Source organism: Saccopteryx leptura, chromosome 6 (genome assembly GCF_036850995.1).
Source record: "Saccopteryx leptura isolate mSacLep1 chromosome 6, mSacLep1_pri_phased_curated, whole genome shotgun sequence".
NCBI classification, from domain to species: Eukaryota; Metazoa; Chordata; class Mammalia; order Chiroptera; family Emballonuridae; genus Saccopteryx; species Saccopteryx leptura.
Window position 1 is genome coordinate 13,738,689 of NC_089508.1, and position 23,970 is coordinate 13,762,658.

The following is a 23,970-nucleotide window of genomic DNA, read 5'->3' on the forward strand; positions in this document are numbered from 1 at the left end:
AGGAGGGGAACCGGCGAGTGCACATGTGTTGATCACGGTCAGTGCCAGCGCGGCAGCCCGCACTGTGGCGTGCACCTGGCTCGCGAGGGTGGCGTGCACCTGGCTCGCGAGGGTGGCGTGCACCTGGCTCGCGAGGGTGGCGTGCACCTGGCTCGCGAGGGACGATGGGGCGTACACCTGGCTCACGAGGGTGGCGTGCACCTGGCTCACGAGGGTGGCGTACACCTGGCTCGCGAGGGTGGCGTGCACCTGGCTCGCGAGGGTGGCGTGCACCTGGCTCGCGAGGGTGGCGTGCACCTGGCTCACGAGGGTGGCGTGCACCTGGCTCACGAGGGACGATGGGGCGTACACCTGGCTCACGAGGGTGGCGTGCACCTGGCTCACGAGGGTGGCGTGCACCTGGCTCACGATGGGGCGTACACCTGCCTCACGAGGGTGGCGTGCACCTGGCTCACGATGGGGCGTACACCTGGCTCACGAGGGTGGCGTGCACCTGCCTCACGAGGGTGGCGTGCGGATCACGTCGGATCAGGGGTGTAGAGTCCTTGGTGCATAATAGATGCTAGCTATTACCGCCACTGATACTTTGCTCAATTCACAGGAGGGTGACTCTGGTCCTTCTCTATGGTGCGATTCACCAGGCGATAGAATCCTCCAGAAGGCAGGTCCACCAGGCCTCCTAATCCTGGAGAGCGTTGGTGGTGGAGGTGTCTATGAAGTATTCACCAAACTGCCTCGCTGCCTGCACAGTCCTTGCCCACGTCCCCGCAGCAGAACTATAGTGAGCTTCTGTTTCACTTTGTGAAGGAAGTCAAGAGGATTTTTATTCCCCTCGATACAGATAAACGCCTCCCGATTTTTAATATAGATATGGGTGATAAAGTGCCAGGAATTTAACAGCATGGTTAAAATTAAACCAGTTCTGCAGGCATCCAAAAATCACGTGACATTAGGTACCAAATGGGGGGCAGCACTAACAGTGTTGGGGGGGGGCTACAGCTTGTTAACTAAGAAATGTCAGCAGGAAAAGAAAAATGAGAGTGGGCATGACACACATGTTCCCACGGACGAGAGCAGGGCACCACGGGAGGCCAGATACTTGGGCATGGGTGTATTTGCCAGTTATAATTCTGACGAATCCCCAAATAAATTCTGGGAAAGCTGTTTGCGAACTGATTGCGCTCCGTAGTCACAGGTGTATGACGACCAGAGCCAATGCTCTCAGACCAACACTGAATGCGACGGTCAGCGGCATTTCAGGGCCCCACCGGGCCTCCCGGTCAGCCTCATCTCCACAAGCATCCGTCTATACTTGAGCCCACCAATGCCACGACCCGGCTTGCACTGCATCGCATCGCATCAGCAACCCGAATCAAAAATGACACAAAACAAAACACTGTCAAGCAGGATCAAAAGTTGTTTTGCAAATTCCGGGTTAAAATGAGTACTCAGAACAGCGCATCAAAGACTTGCACTATGTGTTTAGTACTAACCAAGGCGATGACCGAAAACTGCTATTTTAATTTCTACTGACACATCCCGTCCATTTGGGTTCACATCCTATGGTGGAGAGGCGATAATGAAAACTCGGAAAGTCTTCAGTTACAAAACTATAAAATGCTGCTGCTTGGTAGAACGGGGCTCGGGAGTTTATCTATTATAATGGTCTTTCAAACCTAAAAAGAAAAAATATCCGAGGTTCCTTTATTCAAAGGAAATGTTTAAAGCAGACAAAAGACAAGTATGTGTCTCCAGGTGAACCAGGAGTGACTGGCTCTCCACTGCCCCAGCCGCTGCTGCAGTGGGCTCTGGAAGGGGCTGGCAGGACTCCTGGGTGCCAAGAAACACGGCATGAAAACCACGGACTTGGTGCAACCCGTGGTCGTGCACTCGGGGAAACACATTAGAGAGCTGACGCAACCCACCGGAGGGGAAGGTGTGTCTGCAGACACAGGCGGTCTGTACGGTCAGGTGACATTGAATGTCCCCCGACGCACAGCCAGTGCTCGCTCAGCTGAAGACCCCTCCCCTGACCCCACAAAGCCTGTGAAGGAGGCACCCTGCCTTTGGTTCCCGGGTCCCAGCGGCACATCTGCTGAGAACATTCTCGTCCTTTCGGACCCTCACGGGGAACAGCACCAGACCTGGGCTGCAGAGCGCAGGGGTGGCTTCCACCAAGACCTCCCGAGACAGTGTGGGGAGTGGCCTCCTTGGGGCCAGTTCCTTGAGGACTGATGACACACGTGACTGTCCTGGAGGGACACTGCTCACACATGCGCAGGCAGTCCGAGCCTCCTGATCTCCTCTCCGCCCTTTCCCGAGGGAACTTCTGTCTCCTGTAGTAACATCCCCGTGGGAACGCCCCTCCGCTTTCCCACTCCACGGCCACCTCCACAGCCACCTCCCCGGCTCCCGTCTGGAGCTCTGCGGCAGTCTCTGCCGGCCTTTCTGCTTCCACGCATTACTCCCCTCCCCCACCCCCTAAGCCAACCCAGAAAGGGTGTATGACTTGGAGGGCATAAAAGATTAGAGTTCAGTTTCCGGTTCAACCATTTACTAGGTGAGCGGCCTCCACTCTAGACCCATTTCTACATTCATAACATAGGTGTAATAATAGCACCTGCCCCGTTGAGCTCTGAGAGAGCGCGAAGGAACATTATCTTGGAAACGGTATGTCAGTGGTAAGGTCTTAAGCAACGGGCATAAGTAATTCTATTAACAAGATAGTGTTGATCACCTCACTACTTTGTTCAAAAACATTGAGTATTCCTACCGGAACAGTCTGAAGTCTCGCCTATCACTCAAACTCCACGAGCCAGGTTCCATCCACGGGCAGGCTTCTCGCCCATCCTTCCCTGCACAATGCTCCAGGCCTGCCCGGGGGTCTCCCCACCTGCCCCTGCACAGTCTCAGGACCTCAAGGGCAAGATTTCTCCTACCGAAAGTGCCCACCTCCACTTAGGAAACACAAAACATACAAACAGCTGAAGCTTCCTCTAGTTCAGCGGTTCTCAACCTGTGGGTCGTGATCCCGGCAGGGGTCGAACGACCAAAACACAGGGGTCGCCTAAAGCCATTGGAAAATACATATTTATTATACAATACATTTTTAAATAAAATATGTATTTCCGATGGCTTCAGGTGACCCCTATGTTTTGGTCGTTCGACCCCCGCCAGGGTCGCAACCTATGTATTTTCCAATGGCTTTAGGCTACCCCTGTGTTTTGGTCGTTCGACCCCACCGGGGTCGCGACCCACAGGTTGAGAACCGCTGCTCTAGTTTCTGTATACAGAAGCGGTCCCTTCTCTGAACTCCCCCCTGCCTGTAAGTACCATCCTGGATGCCCTTACCTGCCACAACATGAGTTCCCCTGAACACACACACACCTAACTACATAGTGATGAAGCTCTCAGTAGATTGGCAGATCTATAGTTATCAATAGTCTAAGCGCAGACACATTTGCAGACCCAGAGCAATAGGTAATGAATGCGTATTTGCAAATGCAGGGAAGAAAAGACTGAAAGATGATATGGGACTTAAAAGCAATGTGGGACAACAGAAACATTCAGAAGACCCGGGCTCTAGAGACATGAACCACTGTGCAAGGCAGCTGAGTTTGGTACAGACAGAGCGCATGGGCAAAAGCTGGAGGAATCGGCGGCTCTAGAAATCGGTCCGCTGCCCAGATGTCGACCTGTAAATGGGAACGGAATGACCAGGTCACGGAAGAGTTTTAAGAGAGCCCTGATGCCGTTAGCGCTGCACCACACAGAGCAAAGCCTGGCACGGCACACGTCTGGGCGGACCCACAGAGCAAGGGCACGCGGAGACTAAGGAAAAGCAGCATGGGCCGCTCAACGCCAGCCACACAGCCACCCAAGGGTGCTCAGCAGGGGCCACAAATGACAGCTAGTGGCTTAACTAAAAGCTTCACTGGTAGGCAAGGCTCCAGCAAAGCGGTGGGGAGGAAGCCAGCCCATTCTGGGGGAAGGGCTGGGGAGGAGGCGAGGAAAAGTCTGGCTCAGCAGCAGAGCAGCGTCAGCGGGGAGGGAAGACGGGGCCCCTCAGCACGGAGGCAGCGGGGGCTGCTGTGGGTTTCCGAGCCCGAGCTCTTCCCAGAGACTCAGTTAGCAGCACGATGCCATCACAGAAGGACCACGGGGCCGCAGCCCTGGAGGCCAGGCTCCCTGGGGGCAGGAACCACGCCAGTCTGGTGCATCGCCATAAGCAAAGTCTGGGCCTGGCTCACGAGCAAGAAAGATTCACGCTACGCTCTCTGGGTCTGAATCCTGCTCTACCGCCTTACTGACCGGGTCACCTGTTTCGGCTTCTACGCTTTAGTTCTCACAGCTCCGAAATGAGGGTACTAGTCCTGGTACCAGCTCCTCGCTGGGAGGATTCAATGAGTTGGCATAAAGAAGCGCTTTGTCAGCACATAGTAAACACCTCGCAAGGATCTGTGTTATCTGCGAGCGGCTATCTTTGGGGTCCCGTCCCTGGTGAAGGACTCCCAAGTAGCACCTTCTTGTGTCAAGCCACAGGTAACACCTTGTAACTAGCAAAGCCAGCGTACAATGGGTTAGAAGCTCTGGGTCAGGGGTCTCAAGCCTTTCCCTCCAGGGAGAACGCTCCGTGAGACCTGCTCCCCTGAGCGTGAGAAGGGGCGCCCACTGTCTTCGGTCTACTTGCCCCAAGGTGCAGGAAAGCGAGGATGCTGACGTGACTTTGAGTCATCTCTAACGTAGAAAGTCACTCACAGGCTGTAGGGCTGATCACCAGTATTGGTGACAAATAATGGTTATCTGTGACCATTTGCTGAGCAATACCAACTAGTCCCAGTCTCTTGGAGCAGCAGCACCAGGCAAGCAAGTCTACCCAACGACGTGGACGAATACTGTGTGTGTGTGTGTGTGTGTGTGTGTGTGTGTGTGTGTGTGTGTGATCCAATTTGATTCTGGACCCAAAAGCTCAGACAAAGGAGGAAAAGGCTATTTGTTCAGAATCAAAGGAATCGACATTAGAGAAGTATTACACAGCTATGCTGACAGCAGAATGCCTTTTCTATTTCCTCAAACAGCCACGGTGGTTTTGCAGTCAAGCACTTGTCTCGTTTTCCCCCCAAAGTGGCAGCACCAACCTTTCTGCTCATCCCCAGGCCCCGTTAGGCCTGTCAGTTGCTAGGCAACTATAAAGGCACTAGCTCTCTGCCCACCCACAAGGCACAGCTTTCACAATTGTTCTCGCTGCCTTTGCCAATTACTCCTAGGCACTACCTTTCCACCCGGGCTGCCTCTTCGAGCTCATCTCCTTGCCTGCTTAGTCTGCTGGCAAAATCTAAACGCCGGATTGGTTATCATGTCCCAGTAATTTCCATAACAACAGGCTCCCCATCAAACACAGCATGACTTCACGGTGGGATCAAAACCCACAAATAGCTTTCCATGAGAGCAACCAGACAAAAGAGGAAACTGCCAGCCAACATTAATAACTGGTGAGTTCCAATTAATTAGAAGGAGCAATTTTTAAGTAAAGTACATTAAGTTTAGAAAAGGCTACGGACAAGGCTTGAGGTCACATGCATCGTTAGGTTACAGAAACAAAACAGTTTAAGGCTTTATAAGCTGCTTTCTTTTTTCCTTTTTAATTTTTTTAACTGAATTTACAGGGGTGACATTGGTTAATAAAATTATATAGGTTTCAGGTGTACAGTTCTAGAATACATCATCTGTGTATTGTATTGTGTGTTTACCAGCCCAAGTCAAGTTATAAGCTGCTGTCTTAAATCTCAAGAGGCCTAAGGAATACGAGCTTAATAATAACATGAGGTAGTTAGCAGCTACCAAAATCAAGGTGTTAATTAATATTTAATACATCATATAGTTTAATGGGTAATCTTCACATATATTTTTTATTATTCTCTGAGCACTCAATAAGTCAGAGGAAAGCCCAGATTATAGAAATGACTATTCTAAAATTCAAGTGGCAAGGCTAGTAGTAAGTGGCAACCCCGAATCAGGACGTGGACAGGCGGACTCTACTTTGGTGCTGCTCCCTCCACAGCATGCTGGCTGAGTGGGTAATATCACCATCTGAGATACTGGGGTTTGAAAAATTATTGATGAAGTTAATGCTATTAAACCTAAAACCAGGGCAGCTGTGGTCTGAACTTGATAGGCTCGGGGTCAGGAGCGGGAAGAGAAGCTTTCTCTGCACATCGGTTTCTGAGTCTGTGCATATGGTACCTATCTGAAAAAGCCGGGGTTGTAAAGGGCTCTGATTCAAACGTGTGTGGGTCACTAGCCATAAGCCAGGCTTACTACTCTTAGATACTAAGGATATAAAAGTGAGTAAGATCTGACACCTGCTTTCAGGGAGCTCAGAATATGAAGAAATGGGGCCCATAAGGAACCAACAGCGAAGATGTAAAAGGCCTACCGTATTTTTCGCTCCACAGACGCACTCCCCCCCAAAAAAAGTGGAGGGGGAAATGCCCGTGTGTCTTATGGAGCAAAAAAGACAATATTTTATTAAATATTTTAACACACCATTTGGTTCAGAATTTTTTTTTTTCTTATTTTCCTCCTTAAAACCCTACTTGTGTCTTATGGTCAGGTGCGTCCTATGGAGCGGAAAATACGTAAGCAAAAAGCGCCACACAACACAAAGGGTAAAAAGAGCAATGAGCTCTGTCTGCTGAGCTAGAAAGTTGCAAAGAGAACATTTGAGATGGACCTGAAGGGCAAACCTAATCATCCTGGACAGTACAAAAGGGAAAACAAACTTAAAACCTGAGCAGCAACTAGCAAATGAATGGTAGTTAGATTACGGGTGATCCCTATCATTCATTCATTCACTCAAAATGTGCAAAGCCATTATAGACCAGGCACTGTACAAGGCACTGTATTTGTTGGCCTGAAAGAAAATATAGACGTTAAAACAAATAACTACCAACAATCAGGATGAGTATTTTGGTAAGGGAAAAAAGTACAGGAATTACAAACTCATTTTCTTAAGAGTTGAACAAAAACTAATGCAGAGTCCAATACAATGCAAATTTCACTACGAGTGGTTTTAGCGTGGATTTTACGATGCTCAAATTATCACCCGGGATCTGTGAAAAATGTTTTCACTCAGAACTCCAATCACAATATAATGAGAGCAACCAGGAAACTGACTTATGTACATTTAAAAGGAAAAATAAAATAGAAGACAAAAACCATATGAATTTTTCATAAGCATTTTATAAGATTTCGACCCCTGATCTTCAGTAGGCAGTTATCACATTTGTGAAACGTCCATTGGAGAAAACGAAGTCCCTTTGGCCAAGAAGAAAGCACCCTCTACTGCTGATGGGCGGGAATGACAGGTTAATGAGATGCACACGCGTAGGACACGTGAAGTGTACCTCTAAGGTGAGGAGAGGGTTGTTTTGTTTTGTTTTGTTTTGAAGATTAGGGAATTAGATCTTCAGGAACCCTACTTATCTTTTATAAGACTTACTGCTCTGAACAGCACTATGCTCCCCGGTGAACGTGGTCCTCCCACCAGCCTGGCTGCAGGGCTGTTCCCTCACTCCAACAAGTGCCTCCTTTGTCTCCCAATAATCACAGAACTGCCCTCCTTAACCGGCCTTCGGAGCCTGAGGTTCAGTCTTTTGAGTATATCCAAGGGGAGTTTTGCTTAACTGTGGAAAACAAACCTCAATTTTGAAAACAGAGGTAAGGCCCTGGCCAGTTGGCTCAGTGGTAGAGCGTCGGCCTGGCGTGCGGAAGTCCTGGGTTCGATTCCCAGCTAGGGCACACAGGAGAGGCACCCATCTGCTTCTCCACCCCTCCTCCTCTCCTTCCTCTCTGTCTCTCTCTTTCCCTCCCGCAGCCGAGGCTCCATTGGAGCAAAAGATGGCCCGGGCGCTGGGGATGGCTCCTTGGCCTCTGCCCCAGGCGCTAGAGTGGCTCTGGTCGCGACAGAGCAACACCTCGGATGGGCAGAGCATCGCCCCCTGGTGGGCGTGCCAGGTGGATCCCGGTTGGGTGCATGTGGGAGTCTGTCTGACTGCCTCCCCATTTCCAGCTTCAGAAAAATACAAAAAAAAAAAAAAGAAAAAAAAGAAAGAAAACAGGTAATAATTAAGGGATGACTTCCAATGAAGGTTGGAGAATAAGATGGACGAAATACAATGGGTTCTAAATGACAATGAGGCGTGTGGGAGGCAGAATTCCCGCCCCCGTCCCCCATGTACACGTCCTTAGTAATCCCCCGGCTTTCCTGAGTGGGGGCAAAAATTGTCAGTATGATAGGATTTCTCTCCCATGAGTAGGTGACCAATCTGCCAACTAAGTTAATCAAAGGTTTGGAATGATGATGGGTGGGCCTGGCCTTATCAGGTGAGACCTGGAAAGAGTAACCGGGTTCTTCCTGAGGAGAGAGATTCTGCTTTGGCTTTGAAGAAGCAAACAGCTGTGCTGTGAACTGTCCATGGAGAGGACCATGTGACAGAGCACAGAGGTGGGACTTCAGAACTGAGAATGACCCTTGACTGACAGCCACAAAGAAAGCAGGACTATAGCCGTAAGCACTCGAATCCTGCCAGTACCACTGAACTTGGAAGAGAACCCTGAGCCTCAGAGGATACTTCAGCCCTCATCAACACTGTGATCCTCTGCTTATACCACTTAGTTTGTGGCACCTTATTACACAGCAGCAAAAAACTAATTCAAGGTCTGAAATGGAGGAGCACCTATTTTTGGTAAAAGTACTAAATTTTAAAAGGTGACCATCTTGAAGGGCAACTATTTTTTAGATGTGCAGATCAAGATTATTTTAAAATGTCTCATAATCACGTTAGTCAAAATTCACATTCTTTACCATCCATCTTGCTTATTATTTTTTTTTGGGGGGGGGAATCTGCTTTAGTTTTTTTGCGCTTAACAAAAAGGAATTATTCGTCCTAAACGTGAACAATGACTGGTATCATTAAATAAAAGTAGGAAAGCGTTATGTATTTATCTTTTGCTAAAATCCAATTCTTAAAACTTAAAACATCTGCCACTTTGTTGATGAACTGTTAGATCTGCTAGGCATTATGAGTTCATCTGGACTAGAATCCATGATTCTCATCAATCTAAAGTTAAGAAAACATATTAAATCAAAGGACAGTAGCACTCACAAATCAGTTCTGAGTTTATTGCCAAGATGATTATATTCTCTACCAGGACAATGGAGGGGACACCCAGGAATGCACAGGGCATATGGGGGAGGGGGGACTTTCACCATGACGGAGCATTTCATATGCGAGGGACAGGTTATTAAATTTCCTGTAATGCATGAAGCTCTGGCTGCAAAAAATGATTTTGACCAAAATGCAAAGACTGACCTGCTGAGAAACACAATGTGAGCATAAGCTAAAACCAAGGGCATTAGAACCATGCCTTCCTCCAGAAAGCCTCATGGAACAAGTATGTAAAAAGCACTTATTCCGATCAATTCTCGTTATCAACTACACTGACACTGAACTTCCTTTCATACATGCATAACTAACAAAGCTTTTAGGAAACTTGGGAGACATCAGACCACAGTAACTTTGCCTCTAACGCAGGTAAAAGGCCAAATCTGGCCACAGCTATAGCCCTGAGCTCACCTGCCCTCCCACACTACTCACACCAGCAAGACCCAAGCCCGGTGAGTCCATTCCTGCCTCTGCCGCTCCGTCCTCCTCCCAGGAAGCTTTCCTCCAGCGACCCAGCCACGTGGCTCCCTCCCTTTTTTCCAGTCTCTGCTTTAATGTCACCAGTCAGTCCTTCCCTGATCATCCTATTTAATGAGCAACTGCTGCCCAGACCCAGGTCCTCACGACCCTACAGCACAGTGTTTGAGGGCGGGCCTGGGTCCTTGGTTTGGCCTCTGTGTTTTAGTTCCCGCATTTGCCCAGGGGATTAACGCTACACTGTAGAAACGTTGTGAGGATAGCATGCAAGGGAGCGAGCGAGAAAATATGAATGAATCAATGAATCAATGAATGAATGAATGAACGAACGAGATGTGCTCAGAAGTGCCTGGCGCTGACGTGAGCGGTGCACAGGAGCTCCGAGGACCCGGAGGAGGGAAGGGGACCAGCAGGGTACGGCAAAGCCTCTAGGAAGAGATGAGACCGGACCTGAGCACCATCACTACTCAATGGGCAGCGAGTGGAGAGGAAGAGAGAAGACAGAGCACCAGTGCAGGGAACACACGGGCTGCCGGCAGGATGACCTCAGGGGCGAAGGGGGGCAGCCTGGCTGTTTCTGGGGCGCATGTGGGGGAACACAGGATGAGGAAGGTGAGAATGGCACAGCTGAGGTCTGAAGGCCAAACTGAGGACTCTGGACTTCAGTCTACAGGACGTGGGGGAAGATTCTGAACAGAGGACAATGAGGTCACGGACAGCCAGGGCAGGTGGCCTGGCAAGAGGACAACCATGGGATAGGACCGCAGATAGGTGACCGTTTTAGAAGTCCAGGTGATATGTATCTGTCCTGGTAATTTCAGGGATTAGAAAAGCAAAGTTTGACACACATCAAGGATGAATAGGCTTTGATGGGTATTTCCACAGCATCCACACACCCGCCTCAACCAAAAATCATCTCTCTTCCTATTGCTGTTCCTCTGTGTCTGTTTCTGACCTCTCTGAAATTGTGAGCGTATCAGATGCACTTGTCAGCCTTACTGTGTTACCCTGCGTGTCCTGCATCCACGGGAGGAGGACCCCAGTCAACGCTGCAGAACGCCCAAAGGAAGGAACAGGACGAGAGGACCACCGAGCGTTAAGCCCGATGAACAGAGCGGGCAGGCTCCCCTAAAGCAAAGAATGCTGGGAAAGAACTCTCCCTCTAGAGCTGAGCTCAGTTTGGGATGTTCTGACTTGAGATAAGGCGGCAAACAAACAAAAGTTACCGGTAGGTGTCACTTATATTTGGGGTCTACATCTTCCCTTGTCATGAAGGGCTGAGAGAGTGGGTGCTAAGCATTTTCTAAATTATCTAAGTGATGTCTCACAGGTGTCCTCTAATAATACTGGAACGCTCTGCAGGTAAAATCAGGCCAGGGCTGCCTTCTCTACAAAGGCTCACATTAAGAGACACACACACAAAACCCAGGACAATTCATAAAATCACGTTTTGGAAATTCATTCAGTATTGAGAGCAGGAGTTACAAACACACTGCAAACCCCCCTCCCATCCAGAATATAAAGACTATTTACCTTGTGACAAGGAACCAAGCAAGCTGACTGAAGTCCGGAGAGGATCTCAGATACGTCTTAATGTGCGGCATGGCAGTGCTGCGGCCAGACGTCTCGGCTGCCCACTGGCTAGTGACAGCAAAGACACAAATCACTCGCAAGAAAGTACAAACTGGTCATAATCCGTATACTAGAAGACTGAATGAAAAGCAGAACTAGAATCTAAAAACCGGTGAGTACACCATTCTCTTTGATACAACCCGTGACATCTTCCTAAATTCTCTCCAGGCGGAAACGCCACAGAGATACATTTTACTCTTGGGTGTGAATCCATTCCGAAAAGATGTTTAAAGTCTTCTTTTTAATTATTTCTATCACTAATAGATGTAGCTAAAATATACGGCAATATTATGTAAGAAAAACACCTGACAGAAACAACCCTCTTATTCCCCAAGAAGCAAGAACAGCATTCTAAACCAGTCACTTACTGGAAGTAGGAATGAAGCCAGCTCTGCTTCTCTGCCGTCTGGATGCCATAGGGAAGAGAGCCCCCAGCTTTTGAAAGAAGAAACACAGAGTAACAATGCTTATGGAACATAGTTTGAGGATCCCTCATGAAGAAGAAAAGCTATAGTAAACAAAGGAGGTAAAAGGGAAAAAATAAAAACAACTTCCACTATTTCTTTTTATAAAATATTTCTTTAAAAGAAAATGTCTAGACTGTATTGGCTACTGTTCTCTCAATGGGTCTTCCTTTCTTAGAGATGCATATTAAATGTAAATGTTTACTCTCTGCAAAGAAAAAACCATTTAATCACACGTGTATGTGTGTGTGTGTGGGGTGGGGGTGGTAATTTAATACCTATAACAGTAGATTTGAAGTGTTAGGAAAAAACATGGGAGGAACCCAGTCCCATCCTGTCGTCCTCATGAAGTGAGACACCCTTGGCCTGTCTCTCCTGTCTCTGCCCAAGACCGGGACCCCCGGGGCAGACCAGGCTGAGAACTCCTTGGAGAACGGGTTCTCCTGCCTCCTTCCCTGCTCCTCTGCTACTTCCGAACAGACTTCGTACTAGCTTAACAGATTCTTACACACAGGACAGAATGATCACCAAAATAGGTTAATTAAGATGTTTAGTAAACAGTTAGGTTTTTAAAAAAAAGGAATTCTAAAAGCCATATTCCTGCAAAGAAAATAAAGATATGGTTCCAAGTGCAAACACAATTAAAAGCCAATTTTTTTGTTCATCTTTGAAAAGAAGCAAGTTCCACTGTAGATTCCATCAGTCACTTTCCAAACACAGGTTGGAACTTCTCCACAGTAATCTCTACCCAAAGAGGGCTTTCAATTTCGCCAACTTGGCCGTGCTGCATCTCCTACAGCAAATTACTAAAAACATATTCAGGGTTTCAGGACCAGTTAGAAAACAGCTCTATTGAAAATATGTTCTCTGTTAAAAAAGTATGCTTTGAATGGATCTAGCCTATTAGAAGTGCAGGAAGAAGACAAACAGACAAATAAACAATAAACACACCATTACATCCCTGAGTCTCAGTGAAATGATTTTCGCTCTGCCATTAAAAAGCGACATACTTGCTAAAACACTGCAAACCCCACCAGGATTTTTCTGGCAGGGTCACACCCAGTTTGTCCAGCAGTGAGTGGACTAAACTAGTCTACAGCCCGAGCACTCTGCTCCCAGCCAGGCGTAGTGCCCACCTGGACTTCCCATTAGGCAGAGCCGCCCGTGCTTCAGGTTTCTGGTCATTCCCTTCCGGAAGGCACTATCCGGGGAACTGCTGAAATAAAAGTTTAGTGCCCAGCACTGGTATGTGACAGAAACAGAGAAAAGGTGATGTCTGCAAAATCATCCTGGGCATTTACAGGTGAAGCTCTTGAGTGATGAGAAGTATCAGCCAGGCTAAACCAACGGTGTCATCTCAACATTAAACGTAAATTCCGAGCCTTCAATATATATCTGTATCCAGGGTTTATATTCGAAAGAGCCACAAAGGACCCTAGACACAGGCAGGGAGGATGCGGAGGTGGGGAGGGAGGGGGAAAGACCAGAGCAAGGCATGCTAGTCTTGCTTTGGGAGGCGTGGGGCCATGGAGGAAGATGGTTTCGTTCGGACGTCTTGCCTGGACAGCCGAGCTGTCGGTGGCCGAGGGCCGAGAAGCCTTATTGGTAGAAATGAGGTTAACGACCGCTCAGGGGGTTACTGTGAGGATTAACTAACACATACACACTACCCAACTGTACCATCTTTGGAACATCACCAGTGCTCAAAATTTGCTATTTCCAAGGGAAAAAATCATCCCCAAACCTCTAACCCAGGGGTCGGAAACCTATGGCTCATGAGCCAGATGTGGATCTTTTTTTTTTTTTTCTTCTTCTTCTTCTTCTTTTTGTATTTTTCCGAAGCCAGAAACGGGGAGGCAGTCAGACAGACTCCTGCATGTGCCCGACGGGATCCACCCGGCACGCCCACCAGGGGGCAATGCTCTGCCCATCCGGGGGGTCGCTCTGTTGCGACCAGAGCCATTCTAGCGCCTGAGGCAGAGGCCACAGAGCTATCCTCAGCGCCTGGGCCATCTTTGCTCCAATGGAGCCTTGGCTGCGGGAGGGGAAGAGAGAGACAGAGAGGAACGAGAGGGGGAGGGGTGGAGAAGCAGATGGGCGCTTCTCCTATGTGCCCTGGCCGGGAATTGAACCCGGGACTCCTGCACGCCAGGCCGACGCTCTACCACTGAGCCAACCAGCCAGGGCCCAGATGTGGATCTTTTAATGGCTGAATCTGGCTCGCAGACAAATCTTTAATAAAAATAATAATAGCGTTAAAAATATAAAACATTCTCTTGTATTACAATCCATTCATTTCCTACTGCTCATGTTCATGGTTGCAGGTGGCTGGAGCCAATCCCAGCTGTCCTCCAGGACAACAACAAATTTTTATTGGATAACGTGTAACATACACGGGTCGTTGTATGGCTCTTATGGAATTACATTTTAAAATATGTAGCGTTCATGGCTCTCTCAGCCGAAGTTTCCTGACCCCTGCTCTAACCAATATTTTCCTCATTCTAGGAGGAAGGTGTTCTTATTATTTGTTTTTGAAAAGTTGACTGGGGCATTTATGAAATATACACACAAAAAAATACAACTGTGACAGTCTTCCCAACAATTACCTGGATACCCTTCTAAGCTGGTCCGTACATTTTCCACCGAAGGATAGATCTAAAAATAAATAAGAAAAAAACCCAATAAAACTTGGAAGGTACCATGTTGAAGAAACTATTTGTTAAAAGAAGTGCTGATTAGGTTTTAAGAAAATAAAAATCTCAGTTAAAAACAGTTAGAGGCTTGGAAAATGTGCTTTAAACTTTAAAAAGTTCCCATCTTATGGGGGAAAAGAAATGGAATATCCAGTGATTAATCTGACGATTATATAAAATTAAACTTCGATTTGAGATTCTCCTCTGAAATGCCGAATCGACACTGACTTGAATGCAAAATTAACTATGAACTGCAAGGCGTCTCAGTACTCACCAATGCTCAGAATTCTGCCCGCAGTGCCTTACCCAGTAGCTTCTCCTGGGCCGGACGACTCGAGGAGGGAACAGACCCGCGGGCTTGTCGGTGGCCGCCGTGCCGCTGTGGCTGAGCCCCACGGACCCCCCACCCCCCTCGTGCCACAGGAAACAAGGGCCACGTGATTACAAACACAACAGCTTCCATCCCGAACGACCCATGGGGCCCCCCCTATGTCAAAGGAAGATTTGGGGACTAAAGGACGCAAAGAATTAGCTCGTGTCTTGTCGCGAGCGCACTTACCAAGTGCAGAGGAGTGGCACTTCTCCCCGGGGTCCTGCTCTCCTTCCCCAGGGTCCCCAAGGTCTCCTTGAACTCGGAACACAGCCACTTGGATTCGTCAGCCCCCATGGAGCCGATGCTGGAGAACTGACCTACGATGGGCCAGGGCTCCGCCGCGGGCATGGGAGGCGCGTGCTCCCTCAGCAACTGGGAGAGAACGGCAGTGGACGCGGCGGTCACACGGTCACTCTCACGCGTACGGACAGAGTGAACGCGGCGGTCACACGGTCACTCTCATGCGTACAGACAGAGTGAACGCGGCGGTCACACGGTCACTCTCACGCGTACGGACAGAGTGAACGCGGCGGTCACACGGTCACTCTCACGCGTACGGACAGAGTGAACGCGGCGGTCACACTCATGCGTACGGACAGAGTGAATGCGGCGGTCACACGGTCACTCTCACGCGTGCGGACAGAGTGAACGCGGCGGTCACACGGTCACTCTCACGCGTGCGGACAGAGTGAACGCGGCGGTCACACGGTCACTCTCACGCGTACGGACAGAGTGAACGCGGCGGTCACACGGTCACACTCACGCGTGCGGACAGAGTGAACGCGGGGGTCACACGGTCACTCTCACGCTTACGGACAGAGTGAACGCGGCGGTCACACGGTCACTCTCACGGGTACGGACAGAGTGAACGCGGCGGTCACACGGTCACTCTCACGCGTACGGACAGAGTGAACGCGGCAGTCACACGGTCACTCTCACGCGTGCGGACAGAGTGAACGCGGCGGTCACACGGTCACACTCACGGGTACGGACAGAAACGCTGTAACAGCTCAGGACACGGCTTTCCACCCTTGAATTCCCAAATCGGCAAAGAAATGCTGACAATATTAGCGATCAATTTCATACCCACATAATACAATTTTTTTTCTTCATTGGGAAACATTTTTTTAAATGCTAAAAATACTTTATTTTAATGGAGTAAGTGGATGGGAGATGTCCTCTTCTCCCAACCAAAGTTCTTTGATGCGTACTAAAAGCAAAAACAGATAAAAAGAAATTTAAAAGATCCGCGTTAGCAGGAATGGCCGATAAACCACCAAGCTGTCTGTGAAGTGAGATTTTTCCTTGAAATCATGGTTGTTTAATATGCCTACACAGTACACAGAAGCCAAATTATTGTACATTTTGAGTCCTAGCATCTGAAAAAGGTTTAACACTGGGCTCCAGGTAGCTCTGCTACTCTTAAAATAAGAGAGAACCTTTGACATGTACATAATACTACCTTAAGCACTAAAATTGACCTGTATTTCCTGCTTCGATACTTGTGCAAAGCTTCAGAAACAATTCAGAGAGCATCCGGAAATCCTCGCCACTTAACCGTCCACACCGAGTGTCCGCCCAGAGGCTGGAGACAGCAAGAACGGGAAGTGCCGTCCCTGCCGCCGTGGAACTCGTGTTCTGACTGCCGTGTTGTTTAGTTTAACGTGTATTTTCTTTCACACACACAGCTTAGGCAGCAACATTTACAAACAGTCCTACCAAAAAGCCCAGACCGTTCTCAAGTCGCCCCCTGGGTGCAGCACCGTGTAGGGGACAAGGCTGAACTGACAACGACAAGACCCGGTGTCCACTCTGCGTTCAGCCCCCAGTCGGCTGCACAAGCCCGGACATGGCCCTCGGCTCCATTTACACCAATGAAACGGAACTCTGTGGTCACCACCCGTCTCCCCCGCGAGGCAGCTGTGAGGCAGCCTGAGCTACTGCGTGTGGAAAGTGGTCAGACAACTCTAAGAGGCTCTTCCTCTTCCAGGGAGGCTGTGATCTTACACAGCACGTGCTGCTGCCTGGCCTGCCTGAACCACCAGTCCACAAAGCTGACTGAACACTCAGCATGGGCCCGCATCCATTACTTCATTTAAATTGGACCTGGCTGGTTGGCTCAGTGGTAGAGCCTTAGCCCAGAGTGTGGATGTCCCGGGTTCGATTTCTGGTCAGGGCACACAGGTGGAGAAGCGCCCATCTGCTCCTTTACGCCTCCCCCTCTCCCTTCTCTCTCTCTCTTCCCCTCCTGCAGCCATGGCTCGGTTGGAGCAAGTTGGGCCCTGGGTGCTGAAGACTGGCCTTGCCTCAGCTGTTAAAATAGTTCAGTTGTAGAGCAATGGAGCAAAGGCCCCAGATGGGCAGAATATTGCCTGGTAGGAGGCTTGCTGTGTGGATCCTGCAAGAGTCTATCTGCCTCCCTGCTTATCACTTAAGAAAAATTAAATAAGTAAGTAAGTACGTAAATAAATAAATATTTTATTTATTGATTTTTAGAGAGAAGACAGAGGAAATGGGGAGAGAGAGAAAACCATGTTGAAATGTTGATCCCCTTATTTATGCATTCATGGGTCAATTCTTGTATCTGTCCTGACCTGGTGATTGAATTCCTGGTGATTGAACCTTGGTGTATCAGGATGACGCTCTAACCAAATGAACTACCTGCCAGGGCTGTGAAGCACCACTATGCCCATTTTATAGATGACAAGAGAGGGAGGTTGAGGAGCAAGCCAAGGTCACATGACTGTGAATTCCAGGTGAGGATCTGAGCCCAGGTCTGGGCATCTACCTGCAAAGCCATGCACCTGGGCAGAGTGCTGTACTCTGAGGTCAAGATGTGAAGATGCTGTCTGTGAGATCTTGCCCACTTTCAGCTGTGGTCTCATTAAAAAAATAAAAATAAAATTTTCATTAACCAAGGGGAATTCTTACATAACCTAAATAATTCATGGAGAAAGAGGTAAGGCTTTTAAGAAAGCCACTGTAGGGATATTATTAAGGTTGGTAAACTTTCCTAAAAGGAGATGAAGAAAACTTTAATCTTCAACTTGCTTGTTGTTTTATTTTGTTAAAGACCTTTCTCTGTTCATTTTCATACCAGCAGCAAATGTCATTTTTGTAGTAACAATTCTCTTAAGGGCACTGGTTTAGTAAATAAAATACATTTTGGCTCAGCTGTAGCCTCTACTCAACACTACATTCTGTTCTTTGTTGAACTTGTATGTTAAAAGTCCTCAATATGCTGATCAAAAGCTACAAATGAGAAGTCTCTATCTTCATTTTAAGATCTATAACTAGACCTCCATTTAGAACAGTCTACACCTATAGAAGAGGCATAACGAAACTTTAAAAATAACTGAAAACTATAATTAGACAATCAATTTATCATGGTCCTTCTATATGCCCAGAATTGTGCTAGAGATATTGTGATGCTGCCATCAAAACATAGAGTTATAAAAGGAGAGAGTATATACTAAATTGTTTTAAATGTTAAATAGTAAAAAATTCTGTTACCTTCCTAAGCCTAAAGTGTCCCCAATTATCTTTCTGACTTCCTTGAAAGCGTCCTGGGGTGGATCCAATGAGGAAAACGCTACAAAGATATAAAACGTAAATTACAGAATGCAGTGATGTGATTTATGGCCCCCCCAAAATCACAAAATAGACACATGAAAACTAATATCATCGTGAAATGTTCTAAGAGCCAATCCATTTCCTTGGGGTGCTTCCTCGGAGGAGTAACTGATACTTAAACTCATTTTCAAGTACATCAACTTACCTGGCGTAAGGTACCAGGCAAAGGACTCGCTCATTTTAAGGGTACTAAAGGGTTGTGGGAGATTTCCTGGCTTCCACATGAGTGGCTGAGAACCAGGAGATGCAGTGACAACCTTCTCGTCTTATCACGTCATGAAGGACAGTCAAATGACATGCAACCTCTTTCCAACACCGTTGGACTCCAGACTTTGCGTGGCTCCCAAGGGGCTACCTATTGTAAGCGCCCCAAACTGCGAAGATGACACGTACCTCGTCTCAGAGAGGTCGTGGTCCTGGATGATGTCTATCCACGGCTTGAGAGGAGGCGCGTTGTAAGCCGCCAAGTAGCTGATGAGGTCAGCTTTAAAATGAGTTGCTGAGTCTCCAGATCTGTGGGTTCCGTGGGCCATTCGTGGGTACAGGGTGCTCAGCCATATTCTGGAACGGGAGAAAAGGACTATTGACCGTCGGGGCTGCAACGGGTCCCAGTGACATTTCTGCACTGATTACACACCCCGAGGAAGAGGTGAACGCTCCCTGTCTCTGCCTGGTATAAGTACAGTGAGCCTCATGGGACACAGATCTGATTGTACCACTCGGGCAGCTCCCATCACGTTCAGAATGACTGTCAAACACGTCACTGCGAATTCAGACCCAGTGAGACCTAGCTTCTGCCCGCCTCTCCCAATCCAATCCGCCCAGGCCCTGTCTCCGCCCTCCCCACGCCGTCCTCCTCCTCCTCTTCCTCCTCTTCCTCACCCCCCTGCACCGTCCACGTTGCTTTCTGAAACACAATGACCACAGCTCACAGTTCTCCCAATGGTGACAAGTCCACACCACATGTAGAAACCTCAGCGAGATTCTGCCCATCACTACATCAGTGTAGGTCTTTAGCCAAGTCAAAAACAATAAAAGTTATACTAAAAAAGTATGTGCAAATCTAGTATTTAAAACAACTCGTTTTTATATTTCCACGCATACGCTAGAGCAGTTTGAGGCAGTTTCATTCCGATGCTTTCCCGGTGTCCGGAATTGAGTATACACCACATTAAATGATATTAGTCACATGAACCACTGACTTTCAAAACATACAGTGAACAAAATATTAAAGACATCTTTCATTTCATCCATTCTTTTTCTCCAAGGGAAAAATAAATGCTCTTTGTCAAACTTCCATATGATACCCAAACGGAAAACAACTGTATCTAATCCCAATCCTTCTCTGAGCTGCACCGCGGCAGATTACAAAAAGTACACTTCAAACCTCTTGTGCTCAGAGTCTTCATGTGCAAATTCCGGTTAACAGTCCCACCTCACAGGGACGCACATGAGGTCACCAGGAGGTCACGATCAAAGTGTCCAACTGAGGAAGCGCTAGGGTGCATTAGCTGTCCCTGCCCTTTCCCTCCTGGGGCTGCTTCTGCAGTTCCACCCACTAAGCCAAGAGAGAGACTGCCGAATTCTGCTTGTCACCTGCCAGCCCTCAAAGGAGACAGGCGAGACTAGGCCATCAGAGCAGGAAGCATCCAGAACCTCAAGGATCCTTGCTGTGCATCTCATGACCTTCGTAAGGGCTTCTAGCAGGGTGGGTGTCACCCTCCCCTCCCACCGGAGGGAATCCGCTGCACAGGGAGTGACACAGCATGACGGAGACTGGAGCCCAGGCTCTGAATGCACCTGCTTCTGACTGGCTGGGTCATCTGAGGCAGCCCGATCCCCTCTCTGAGCCTCCGCCCCTCCGTGTGTAAAATGAGCGGGTGGGCCGGGTGGACACAGCAACGTGGAGCCGGCAGACGGAGCGGGTCCTCTCGGAGTGCCGCCACGCCCACACACAGGAGGGCCCGGGAGGAGCAGGACGGACCATAGTTTCCTAAACCTGGATACTCAGGCGTGAGTTTTCCTTAACACTTCACAGAATACGATGAGACACGATCGTGGGCCACATCATTTCTAAAGTGAGGCATTCAAGGGCGGGCCGAGAAGCCACGGGGAAGGCGGGGACACCTGTGTAGCCGAAGAGGTCAGCAGCGCCCCGGCAGACCAGTTATGAAGATTACACAAAATAACTGCTTTTGAATGGCTTTTAAAAATGGCAACCAAGACAAGAAACTACAAGGTACTGGAGAGAACGCGGGTGGAACCGGGAGAGAACACGGGTGGGACCGGGAGAGAACACGGGTGGGCCGGGAGAGAACACGGGTGGGCCGGGAGAGAACACGGGTGGAACTGGGAGAGAACACGGGTGGAACAGGAGAACGCGGGTGGAACCGGGAGAGAACACAGGTGGACCGGGAGAGAATGCGGGTGGGCCGGGAGAGAACGCGGGTGGAACTGGGAGAGAACGCGGGTGGAACAGGAGAACGCAGGTGGAACCGGGAGAGAACACAGGTGGACCGGGAGAGAACACAGGTGGACCGGGAGAGAATGCGGGTGGGCCAGGAGAGAACGCGGGTGGAACTGGGAGAGAACGCGGGTGGAACAGGAGAACGCAGGTGGAACAGGAGAACGCGGGTGGAACCGGGAGAGAATGCGGGTGGAACAGGAGAACGCAGGTGGAACAGGAGAACGCGGGTGGAACAGAATGCGGGAGGAACCGGGAGAGAACGCGGGTGGAACAGGAGAACGCGGGTGGAACCGGGAGAGAATGCGGGTGGAACAGAATGCGGGAGGAACCGGGAGAGAACACGGGTGGACCGGGAGAGAACGCGGGTGGGTCGGGAGAGAACGCGGGTGGAACCGGGAGAGAACGCGGGTGGACCGGGAGAGAATGCGGGTGGACCGGGAGAGAATGCGGGTGGAACTGGGAGAGAACGCGGGTGGAACCGGGAGAGAACACAGGTGGACCGGGAGAGAACACAGGTGGACCGGGAGAGAATGCGGGTGGGCCGGGAGAGAACGCGGGTGGAACAGGAGAACGCGGGTGGAACCGGAGAGAACGCGGGTGGAACAAGAGAACGCGGGTGGAACAGGAGAATGCGGTAGGACCAGGAGAGAACGCGGGTGGAACAAGAGAACGCGGGTGGAACAGGAGAATGCGGTAGGACCAGGAGAGAACGCGGGAGGAACAGGAGAATGCGGTAGGACCAGGAGAGAACGCGGGTGGGCCGGGAGAGAATGCGGGTGGAACAAGAGAATGTGGGTGGAACAAGAGAACGCGGGTGGAACAGGAGAGAATGCGGGTGGAACAAGAGAATGTGGGTGGAACAGGAGAGAACGTGGGTGGAACAGAATGCGGGTGGAACAAGAGAACGCGGTAGACCAGGAGAGAACGCGGGTGTAACAGGAGAACGCGGTAGACCAGGAGAGAACGTGGGTGGAACAGGAGAACGCGGGTGGAACAGGAGAACGCGGTAGACCAGGAGAGAACGCGGGTGGACCCGGAGAGAAAAGCGCCCCATCCGGGCGGTGACAGGGAAGCTGGGGGTGGGGGTGTGTGTTTCACAGCCCGTTCTTTCTGAACTTTAAACCATGAGAAGCTCCTACCGAGTCAATGGTTTTTTAAACTTGAATTTTTCTTTTTAAGGAAAAAAATCGACACCCCAGTCCTTCCCCTCAATCCCTTCCCCGGTACAGCCATCCCCAGAGGCCCGAGGAGGCACAGTCACCAACTCAAGCTGCCGACCCAGAAGGAGCAGGGCTGGGGCCGGAGTGAGATGCTTTGAGTCCCATGACGGAGGGCCAACTTGATAAATTCAGCTCATTACATTAATTTGTTTCCCCAAGAAAAGCCATATTCATGACATTTTTTTTTGATGGGGCTACCTAGTAGTCAGGAGCCCCAAAACCCAACCCTGCGGCTTGGAAGCTCCTGAGCCAGCAGCAGTGTGGTGACCCGGGGTGACCCGGAACTCGGGGGACGGAGAGCCCGCTGCTGGGGCTCTCGGGACAGAGCGGCGACCCCGGCCCTGGACCAGGCGCTGTCACACTGCGCTGCAAGAGTGTGTTTTCAGTGTGACACTCGGACTAAACATGCGTGAAGGAAAACTGTCAGGAACTAGGGGTGGGGTGCCAAGCCACCTGCTGTGGCCGGGGAGGGAACAAGTGATGTCAGCTCCGGGCACAGGGCCACCTCTCAACCCAGACAGACCATCGTAGGGAAGAGAGGCACCTCTTCTCCCACGTGCACACTCCGGTCGAAGCGGGCCCAGAGGTGGAGGCCGGAAGGCTCTCTGTGTCAGCCCAACCCAAGGTGGGACTGGGACTCAGGTAGCTAACACACCCACACTAGGGGTTCTAGCACAGGCTGGCGTGAGATGTGGGGCAAGGCTGGCAGGGGAGGTGGCAGTAGAGGGCACTGGACGAATGCCCAAGTGTCTTCTAACACAGAAGGCTCCTAACCGGCTCCTAACCCTCATTACCAGGAGGCAAGGCTGCCCCTAGTGGCTTACATGAAAGAAAGGTAAGTGGAAGCGAGTCACAATCAGGGGCTTACCAGGAGGGAGAACAATGGTTAAAACCTGCTTTGGGCAAATCCCTAAAAATAAACCCATACCCCTCTTAAAAAAGAGATAGAAAACGAGACCTAACACATGTGCACCGAGGACAAAGGGTTAGCAGTATAAACAACGCCTGGACAACCCTCGTGTCCAAGTCTCCCTGAGACTCACCGCCCCATGAACACGTCCAAGGCTTTAAGGGTCCAGCAGTGCGGGTGTGTTTGGAGGGAAAGGCCGCTGACTGGGGCTTAGGGCCATTTTCAGCACGGGATGAAGCCCCACATTTTCCTGTGCCTCGCTGGGCAGCGCCCAGCCTGAGCACCAGGGGGCGCGGGCCACGTGGAGACCAGAAGGCGACCCGATCTGGTGGGTCTCACCTCCGGAGACACAGGGGTTCAGCCCTTGCACCCGGCACCCTCTTCCCTGCCTCGCGTGCTTGGACGCACGTGGCTGCAGAGCGCCTACGATGCCGCTTGGTGAAAACGATGGAGAAAACCCCGTCCGTGTGTGCAGACACCGACCTGGATTCCCACGTAGAACAGGGATGGTTGTGGATCATTACACACTAACCAGGAACACAGACACCTCAGGACAGAGCACCGGGGGGAGGTCCTAAAGGAACGTTATCGTTTTCTCCTGCATGTGCATTTTTCCACGCCATAGGTGTGGGGATTTTTATAATTAAAATGATAGAAAAAAAAAAAAAAAAGTCTGGCTTTTGCCCCGTCTCCGCAGACACAGCGGGGCCGCGGAGTGAAGTGAGCAGAACCACGCACCCTTGCGTCTTCTGGTGCCAGTCTTCCCGGATGAGGTTGGCCGTGTGGATGACGACCCGGAGGCCTTCTTCGTAGAGCAGAAGCATCATTTTCCTTGAACAACAGAAAAGGCGTCGGAAAGCATTAACAAACAGTA

At 49.9% G+C, this 23,970-nt stretch overlaps 1 protein-coding gene across 5 annotated transcripts in view; it reads right to left on the reverse strand.

The window, feature by feature from the left end:
* TDP1 (tyrosyl-DNA phosphodiesterase 1) overlaps nt 1-23,970 on the reverse strand; it is a 59,716-nt gene that overhangs the window by 17,509 nt on the left and 18,237 nt on the right. For all 5 annotated transcript variants that reach the window (XM_066388257.1, XM_066388258.1, XM_066388259.1 and 2 more), the window contains exons 7-13: nt 23,835-23,927; nt 18,893-19,060; nt 18,380-18,458; nt 15,053-15,238; nt 14,407-14,455; nt 11,705-11,771; nt 11,238-11,345 (exon numbers count right to left, since the gene is read on the reverse strand). In XM_066388257.1, coding sequence (XP_066244354.1) covers nt 11,238-11,345; nt 11,705-11,771; nt 14,407-14,455; nt 15,053-15,238; nt 18,380-18,458; nt 18,893-19,060; nt 23,835-23,927 — 750 coding nt within the window. The remainder of the gene's footprint in view (nt 1-11,237; nt 11,346-11,704; nt 11,772-14,406; nt 14,456-15,052; nt 15,239-18,379; nt 18,459-18,892; nt 19,061-23,834; nt 23,928-23,970) is intronic.